Source organism: Gadus chalcogrammus, chromosome 5 (assembly GCF_026213295.1).
Source record: "Gadus chalcogrammus isolate NIFS_2021 chromosome 5, NIFS_Gcha_1.0, whole genome shotgun sequence".
Classification (NCBI taxonomy): Eukaryota; Metazoa; Chordata; class Actinopteri; order Gadiformes; family Gadidae; genus Gadus; species Gadus chalcogrammus.
In genome coordinates, this window is record NC_079416.1 from 2,491,011 (window position 1) to 2,500,776 (window position 9,766).

A 9,766-nucleotide genomic window follows, 5' to 3' on the forward strand; every position below is an offset into this window, starting at 1 on the left:
AACGTTCCCGTTCAAAGTCAATGTCTGCACTTTCTTTGGGTATTGGGAAAGAACATTTTCTTTTTGACAACAATAACCTCAGACATTTGGTCATTGAACCCATGAAACAGTCTTCAGAGGCTGAGGCTGCTTTAAAGCAGACATTTTGTCATTTGTTTTTCCTTTGGATATTTACCTTCCTGTTATAAAGTTTTTTACATATTTTTTCATCTGGGTCATCCTTATTGTCTCTTGTTCAAAAAAGATCAATAAGGAAGCCATGGACTCCACAAACATGCCTCTCAGTCCAGGAGAGGTATTCAAGGTATCTGGAACTACAGCTGGAATCGAACGTAAAACAAAAACTAATCTCTAGCTTTCAGATAGAAAGTGCTGTGCACCACAACGTTCAACATCTAAACTTCAGCATGTAGACGCTGAAGGAGGCAGGATTTGGTTTCTGACTAAAATAAGTTTCACTCCTGTACAATAGAAAATATATAGTCATTTGTAATAAATAATGACATTAAGGACTTTCATATAGCTGATGATGAATTTATTGAAACTACAGAAGCAATACATTTGCTACCTGAATACCACAGGTTCTCATGTCAACCACACTTATGTCAACGTTATGAACAAAGCACAGCACTCCCTTCTTTCTGAAAGCATATTAATCAAAACATGATTCTTAACTGGGAGTTTATTTTGAATATGCTGATCTATCTGCATTGGCTCACTGTACATCCTGTCTGCTGTCCCCTCAACAGCTCTTCTACTTTAATGTTTCTGACTGTTCATTCCGGGAGATGTCTCTCCCAAAAAAATAACTCTGCATTAACCTTACTCTTTCTGCTGGTATATAATGTCTGAGATGTTGAACATTGGATTCACTTCCTGTGCTTGATTTCAGTGTGTCCATGTCATTGCTCTTTCTGTCGTGCTCTGAGCGTAGTAGAAGGTGATGGTATAGTGATGTGATGGGGAAACAGGATAGACTGTTGATAACTTCGCTCTTGGTTTATTTTTTATTGAGCTAATCTTTAGAATTTTTTTGTATGTGTATATATTGTGTTTCTAAAAACCTAAACAGCTAGAAATCCCTGTTGCCTGCTGTGGTTCTCTACACTGCAGGCCTCAGAAGTTACTGTCATGTTCAGTAATTATGAAGACTATAACTTCAGAGTTAATTTCAGTACGTGTTGCACATTTGTATTATTTCGGCTCTCTCGCTGGCTGCTGATTGGGGAATGGCTCATGCTGTAACTGAACTATTTCAAAATAACATGCGACTTGCAGCTTACATGTGTTTGAGCAATCTAAAATGAACATCTAGTGTCAATCTGGAGTTCACTGATTACTCCCTTCATGTACCACAAATTGAAGCATTACTTATCTTAAGATTACAATAAAAGGCATCCTTAATGTGTTGTACAAAAGTATGTTATTTGGGATGCTAAACTCCTGCCTCCTTTTTTCTGAAGTTCCCAGAAGAGACAGAATCCGAGCTGCTGTGCGGCGGCCCTGATGAGCCACCACATCCCCATCATCTTGTCCATCCTCATCATCATCATCATCATCATCATCATCCTCAAACACCTAGTAGTGAGGGCCACTACCCGGTGTTCAGTGCCCCCGCAACCCCCGCTGTCTTCTCACCCGCACTTCCTTTCCAGCACGACGGGGGTCACCACCAGGGCGAGCTGTCCTCTTCGTCCTCCGAGGACACAGACAAAGATGAGGACTATGAGCGAGTGCGGCCCTTCAGCTATCGCAGACCGCTGTACGTTTTCTTTTCTTCTTCATTCTATTCTTTGTTTAAAGGAACTGTATGTAAGAATCTGAGATCCCTTTTCATTGCTGCTCCTTGTGGCCAGTCATTGAACTGCAGCCTGCTCCAGTGGTGTGTTCAGAGATCCTCGGGTTGAGACAATAACGATCATAAACAAAAATTTAGAATTATACGTTTATGTGGGCGGCGGGGGTAGGGGGGGCTATATTGAAGTTCCAAAATAGTAACCAATATTAGTGGGAAAAAATATCTGTATGCCGATATGCCGTAGCCCTTTTTCGTGCAATACGAGAATCGATATACTCGCACAAAATTGGCGCAACATTTTTGTAAATGTAAAGAAAAATTATAATTTAACAATTTATTTTAGATTTTTATGCTTTATTCCTGAAGTTTGACAGGAAATATCACCCCAAATATCGATACTTAAATTAATAAAATAAGGCGGGACTAAACAGATTTCTAAGCTCCTTGAAGTCCTCAACACATGAATGCCGGAAACTTGAACCGAAGTTAACTAACCGAAGACGAGTTACTGAAAGTCTCGGGTTCGACAGTGAATAAAGACCGAAGTCTAGCACTTTACCTTTTCCGTAATTTTGTATCCTTTATTAGACATATATCGTGATGTATTGTATAACAATGTATAGATGATTCCAGAAACGTTGTATCAAGCCAAGTCTTTATTATTGCCAAATGACCCAAATCGTCTGGAATTCATTTAAGTGATTTGGCTCAAACAGGACAGTACAATACCACACAGAACAAGGGAGACGGACTGGACATACACAAAAGACATCACATTAAAACTAAACACGTGCGTTTTTACCAGTGTAAAAATACAATAAATAAAAGTAGCAATGACAAAGTGCTAATGCATTTAAATCCCCTGAGGAGGAGGACATGCTTTGTAAGCAGAGCAGATAAGGAGTGTTGGTTGGAGGATCGGTGCTATTTGAGAACCGGGTGGATCTGCTCCTGATGCTTCTCAACCTTCTGCCTGATGGTAGAGGCCTGAAAAGGGAATTAGCGGGTTGTGATGATTCCAAGACTATTTTCAGTCCAGTTTTGACTAGACGGGTTTTAGATAGGTGGTAGATGTTACTGATATCGCAGTAGCTTATGGCGGGCGATATTATCAGTATCGCAGCCCATGCATCGCGTATCGTACCGCATCGTGAGGTACCCTGATATTCCCACCCCTAGTAACCAATAACATTTAATGGTTCAAGACGAATAACCTTAAGAGGGAAGCTGAATTCCATATTTACATCTTATCCTATCTTTTTTGTACTTGATGTGTTTAAGGAGAGATTTGGACCAGGAACTATTCATAGCACTACCATGTCACCCACCATACCACTTTTCATCTAAAATAAGTCGCGTTAGAGTTTGGAAAATGAAAGATTCCATATCATGGTTATTTAGAGTTAATAATTGCGTCCGGAGGTACCATTAGAATAGGGTAACATGCCTGTATGTTAGAAATACCCCTTATTATCCTCACTGCTCATTTCTGCAAAACCTATTTATATAGCAAAGGGAAGAGTCTAAAAAGCATGATGTCACCCTCTAACTGTATAACAACCAAGCGTCCCACAAGAAGGGAGATATCACCCTTTAACTCTAAGTGTATTATATGATATTACATCATATCACCCTCTAAATCTAACTGTGTTACAGCCAAGCGTCCCACAAGAAGGAAGATATTTAACAATATTCGCCGAAGGCAAAGTGAATAGTGGGGAATAGTCCCCTCGTCCTTCGGTCACGGGGGCTATTCCCCACTATTCACGGAGCCTAAGGTGAATAATGTTGGATATATAACACGTGAACACTTTTTGGCAGAATTTATTTGTTTTTATTAGTGGTTTATTTGTTTTTTTTAGCCAAATGGCCCAGAAGAAGGCCTCGGGGTTCGCCGCCGTCAGCCAGCTGTTCAGCGAGCGCTGGCCCAGCGCGCCCTCTGGCCGCAGCTTCCTCAGCCCCCCCATCGAGCGCAACATCGACTTTGAGCTAGACGTCCGGGTGGAGATCGACAGCGGGAAGTGTGTCCTTCACCCGACCCCCTCCCAGCCGGAGCACGAGGAGGTCTCCTTCAAAAGGTACGCCCCCGTCTGTCTCTACGACCACTGTCGTCACACACCAGAGATGAGGTACGCAAAAACGTGGGTAGTTACTGAGAAACGAAGGAGTAATGAATGATGAACGACCAGGGCCCTAACTGGGGCCCTGACGGGGCCCTATGTGACAGTTACTCAGTAACTACTGAGGAGTGACTGGTAAACAGACTAGTGGACTACTGTATTTGTTACTGAGTAACGAATGATGAACAACCAGGGCCATAAAGTGAGTTATTCAGTAACTACTGAGGAGCTACTGGTAACCAGTCCAGGGGACTACTGTATTTGTTACTGAGTAATGAATGATGAACGACTGGGGCCCTAACTGGGGCCCTAAGTGAGTTACTCAGTAACTACTGAGGAGTTATTGTTAAACAGACATGGGGATACTGTATTAATTAATCATTCTGTGAATTAGCAAACTGACCAATTTATTATGAAAGGAACAGTATTTCCTTGGGATTACACAATTAGTTTTTAATTAACAGGGCACAAACGGGTTGATTGTCATATTTTGAAAAAATGTAATAAAGATATTCACAAAGCATACATTGATATTTATTATTTAAGGTTGATGATGTGGCGGTGGTAATGTTAAAAGTTGTTGCATTAGTAATGTTAAAATCAATTGTACACTGCTGCAGGGCACGCTTTAAACCTGCCGCCCTTGGTTTCAAGCGCTGTTGAGGGCTGGCTTGGGTCCCACACTGGATCGACTGGTAGAGCTGGATCGGACTGATGATGAGTTATTACTAGAGCTGTCAGTTAAACGCGTTATTAACGGCGTTAACGCAAACCAATTTTAACAGCGTTAATTTTTTTATCGCGCGATTAACGCAATTATTATATTTAAAAACAAAAAAAAGATTATTATTTTTTTTTTTTTCTTTGGCTCAAAACAAAGAAGCAGTAGCCTGACTGCTATGTTCAAATTGCATTTGTTCAAAGCAGTCGTTTAATTGCACTATAGGCTCTTTTTTTGTATCGTCCTGTTTTGATCAGCATATGCCAATGTTGTTATCAATAAAAAATCATCTGCACAAGGCAAGCCGATGCACTTAACCATGTTGATAAGAGAATTAAAATGAGAAGAATTATGGGACAAAAAAATCAAGGGATATTTAGCATAGAAAAATAATTTGTGATTAATTGCGATTAATCGTGAGTTAACTATGACATTAATGCGATTAATCACGATTAAATATTTTAATCGCTTGACAGCTCTAGTTATTACTCATTCACAAACCATTCGTTCACCAGTAGTGAAGCTTTTTTGATCATTCGTTCACCATTCGTTTACCAGTAGTGAAGCTTTTTGAATCATTCATTTACTAGTACTGAAGCTTTTTGAATCATTTGTTTAACAGTAGTGAGGCTTTTTGAATCATTCATTTACCAGTAGTGAAGCTTTTTGAATCATTCGTTCACCAGTAGATAAGCTTTTTCATTCATTCGTTCACCAGTAGTTAAGCTTTTTGAGCCATAATACAGTATCCACTAGTCTGTTTAACAGTAACTCCTCAGTAGTTAGTGAATAATTGTCACTTAGGGCCCCGTTAGGGCCCTCGTCATTCACCATTCGTTAGTCATGCGTACCTTATTGTAAAGTGTTAGCATAGTAATTAATTATTAAAGTATTTAATGAAGCATATATTAAACGAGGTGGTGCAAGCAAGCATCGCTGAAGTGACTACAATGATGCAAAAGTACCTTGTGTGTAATATTGTTTATAATGCAATTATCACACAAACATAATAAAAAGATGTGTGTGACTGTGTGTCTGTGTGTGGGTGTGAGGTCATGAAATTTGACCTAACCTTTCAAATAAATCAATGTGAAAATGATTAGAAATGATTTTTATTCTGATTAAATCAATCAACAAAAAAGATATAGTATATATTAAACAAAATTATAATATGGAGATAAGTATGGTATCTTGCTTGAAAGGAGAACTGCACAAACGAACATCTATAAACCCATTGGGTTCATTCAGATCACAGCGCCTCAGGGTTCAACGTTCCTCTGTGTGTTCTGCAGGAGCTGCGATCGCAGCCTGCGCAGTCTGGACCAGGAATCCCCGCCCAAGAAGAAGAAGTTGCAGCCTGCATACAGTTCCACAAGCCACCTCCTCACCGGAAAGAAGTGCCCCTCCACCCTGCAGACCAAGTCCAACGACCTGGAGACCACAGTCTTCTATATCCCCGGGGTGGACGTCAAGGTGTGCTCAGGGTTTCTCACCACCACAACGGAGGATTGAATCGATAAATGCAATACTTCAAACTGGAATAATTCCCTCAGAAGTACATTTTTCTTCCAAGCACGGATAGAACATAATATTTTTAATACATATTATGTTTTAACCCGTGCTTTGATTATTTTTTGAGATATCCCCCTGGCTGAAACAGCTGGGTACCTCGACTAAACGGTGCTAAGTATCCTGGAGATGGAATGGTAATCAACATGGAAGCATTTATTTTCTCCACAGCTCCACTACAACTCCAAGACCCTAAAGACGGAGTCGCCAAGCGTCTCCCGGGGGTCCTCGCTCCCATTCTCCAAAGAATCCAAGCTGTTTGGTATGAAAGATGTGGACAGTCTCGCCAACGCTGTTCCAAGCAAGACTAACTCTCTCACAGCTCCCCTGCTGCCATCCCTCACTTCAGGTACAGCGGCTCCTCCGTTCCTTACATAGTTTAATCAAGTACAAAGAATCATAATATCTACATGCCTCTGCTACCCATCTGAGACCACTGGTCCACATGGTTTGTCCTTTTCAAATCACAGATCTAAATGTTATAACTTTGTTCTGCATTTAACTGTATTTTTTGGAAATGCATTGTATAAAGTGAAATTAGCTATATGGTTTGATCGCCTGCGATCGCCTGGTTAGCACACAACACAATAAACGTGGGCCATTTCAACTCATTCTCAGACATTTTCAGCTGGCTACCCAGTTCCATCTTCAAACATTAATTACCAATCTACACAAGCATTGAAAACAAAAAAGGTGGCCCTGAAGGGCTCAACAGCACGCACGGTCAGCACCAACTCAACTTCCAACAGGAAACAACCGGATGTTGTTGTTTGCTGGGTCGTCGTGTAAAGTACCTTAACATGTGAACTAGCTGTGCCTGTTACCATGTAGAAGTCCTAAGGTGATGACATAAACTACAATGTGCCCCTACAGCCAAGGCCAAGGGTAGCGGCGGGGTGAAGACAGCCAAACTGTATGCTTGGGTCGCTCTCCAAACCCTACCAGAGGAAATGGTCATCAGCCCCTGTCTCCTGGACTTCCTGGAGAAGGCCCTGGAGACCATTCCCATCACGCCAGTGGAGAGGAACTATACATGTAAGTGTGTGTGCGTGTGTGTGTGCGTGTACCATCAATATGAAGGCAAATTCAGGGCTTGAACACATAAATTGAGTTGTAGTTATAAACTTGTACATTTCCAGCTTTAAACGCTAAGGGCCCTATCTTGCATCCGGCGCAATTGACTTCCTACACTGACACATGTGTCGTTGCTAGTTTGCAACTGGCGCAGAGCGTTCTTTTCCCTCCACCGCCATGCGTCGGTGAATTAGGGAATGATCTTGCGCCCCAAGGGGCGGTTCGGCAAGAGGAGGAGGCGTGTTCTGGCGCAAATGTTCCCTGGTGCTATTTTGCAGTTTCAGAAAACAATTCCGCCACAAACCAGGAAATACCAGGTTTAAAGTCAGTGGCGGCGCTGTTCGGATGCTATTTTAAGGGCGCATGCATAATTTTGCTTGTGCACCTCACGCATACACTTTGCTTCTCTCATCTACCTAGCCACACATTCTTGGTAAATTATTTGGGAAAGAACAGCTGATACAGCGGTAATACTTTGTACTTTTAAATCAATGCATCTGCAAACACCTTACAGCAAACACATATTTTCTCAGAGTATTTGATCTTGAGAAAATATGTTTTGATATGAGTGTTAAAAAGAATGAATGAATGCGAACGCGCGTGTATGTGTAAAATAATTAATGAATTCGGGCGCGCGTGTGTGCGTCCATCTATTTAAACACACGCAAACTAAACCCGTAACGCGTAATACAGTCCATGGCAATGTATGTTAACGGGGACACACATGCATATTAGGAGCACAAGTCGAAAAGGATAATGCATACAATACTGGTAAGAAACAATTTTGTTAATGTATTGTGAATATCATTAAATAATTACAATTACAATCGGGGCATTTAGCAGACGCTTTTATCCAAAGCGACTTACATCGGTTACTACACACATTGACACACCGACGGCAGTCAACCATGCAGCCAGATCGTCAGGAACAGTTAGGGTTAAGCTGGGGATCGAACTAGCAAGACAAGACAAGACAACTGCTTTACCTGTTTGGCCATAAACTGAGCCATTTGAATTTTGAAATTCATGTGGTCATGCATCTGTCTCATCGGAGACTGCAAACGTCAAAATATCAACTTGTCAGATTCAAATGCGCTCATGGCTCTTAAAGGGGATGGGACCCTCATTGGTTTATTGCATGTTAACCCCAAACCACACCTACGGGTAATTAGGCTACTTCAGACCAACCCTTTTTAGATTTGCGCCGGGCGCAAGAGTAATTTATGCGCCGGTAAAATAGCAACATTGCCGTAGAACCGCCTACAAAGCTCACTTGCGTCAGACCGTTAAAATAGGGCCTTGAGAATGTCCTCAGATCCTTCCCCCGTCGTCATCTGTGCGCCGTCGTATGTCTGGCGAGCAGCCGGCCCCCCGCATAACAGCAGATCCTGGGCCTGAAAAAACAACTCCAGACATGTGTCAATAGTTCCACATTTCTGATTGTGTGAAAACTTCTTGTGCGTATCCCCTTCAGCAGCGACCTCCCAAGAGGAGGACCTTGGCCAATTTGAACCGGTTGATTCTCTGGAGGAGTCGGCCACGTCGCTGGTTTCCTCCTCCACCTCAGCCTACTCCTCCTTCCCTGTGGACGTGGTGGTCTATGTCAGAGTCCAGGTACGGACACACACAACCACTAGGCGTACTCTGAGCAATCAGTAATGCGTATTACTGATTGCAAACTTTCCAACCGTTTATTTAGCTTATTGTTCTTTATCGGCCTAGTTAGGAAGAGCTGGTGTGACTCCATGTGTATTGGACTGACTTACGTCTGTTTACATTGTGATGGGCTTTGTCTCAGTCCAGTCAACCTGAGTCTGTTTACTAGCCTGGCTATTGCCAGACCAAGCTCAGGGAGAAGCTGCGTGGTAAGCTGCTGTCATTTTCTTCAGCACAAGAAGCGTGATCAATGGGCCTACTTCAAATGACTCTGTACGCAATTGTGTGAAACCAGCCAAAAGCGTGCCAGGGGGAAAAGCCAGCTTGGAGATTAGCTTCTGCAAAAACGTATAGAAACTAGAAACAAATGTATAGCTCTTCTCCAGACCCTTCTGCAGGGCGAACTCAAATCGCCGGCAGAATGGGAGGGGCTACCCAGTCAATCTGTTTGCATCATGTCAGGGTTGGTCTCAGTCCAGTCACACTCAAACTGTTTACATGGTATCAGGGTTGGTCTCAGTCCAGTCACACTGAGTCTTGTTACATATTCTTGAAGAAAATAGTCCAATCCCGGGTTGCTTTCACTCACTTTATTCGTTATAAAGTCGGCATGTTTCGGTATGGTAAATGGGGACTATGGAGGGAATTGTATCTAACGCGTGTGAGAGGAAAATACCGTGATCTACTTCAAGCCCCCCGGGCTTAGGCCCGGGTGGCTTTCTGCGCCGTCTACCTATTGATCTCTGCCCCTGGAGTTCGAAATCACCCACTAGAGAGGACGTCAAGTGGGCGTGGCCTAGTGGGCGTGATGGCTTCGGCTTCTTCACC

General features: G+C 42.4%; 1 protein-coding gene across 1 annotated transcript in view; it reads left to right on the forward strand.

The window, feature by feature from the left end:
• The window catches only part of kiaa1109 (KIAA1109 ortholog), a 115,138-nt gene that overhangs the window by 52,830 nt on the left and 52,542 nt on the right, over positions 1–9,766 (forward strand). The window contains exons 41-47 of the mRNA XM_056590573.1: positions 245–304; positions 1,464–1,762; positions 3,661–3,876; positions 5,932–6,112; positions 6,380–6,557; positions 7,082–7,243; positions 8,757–8,896. Coding sequence (XP_056446548.1) covers positions 245–304; positions 1,464–1,762; positions 3,661–3,876; positions 5,932–6,112; positions 6,380–6,557; positions 7,082–7,243; positions 8,757–8,896 — 1,236 coding nt within the window. The remainder of the gene's footprint in view (positions 1–244; positions 305–1,463; positions 1,763–3,660; positions 3,877–5,931; positions 6,113–6,379; positions 6,558–7,081; positions 7,244–8,756; positions 8,897–9,766) is intronic.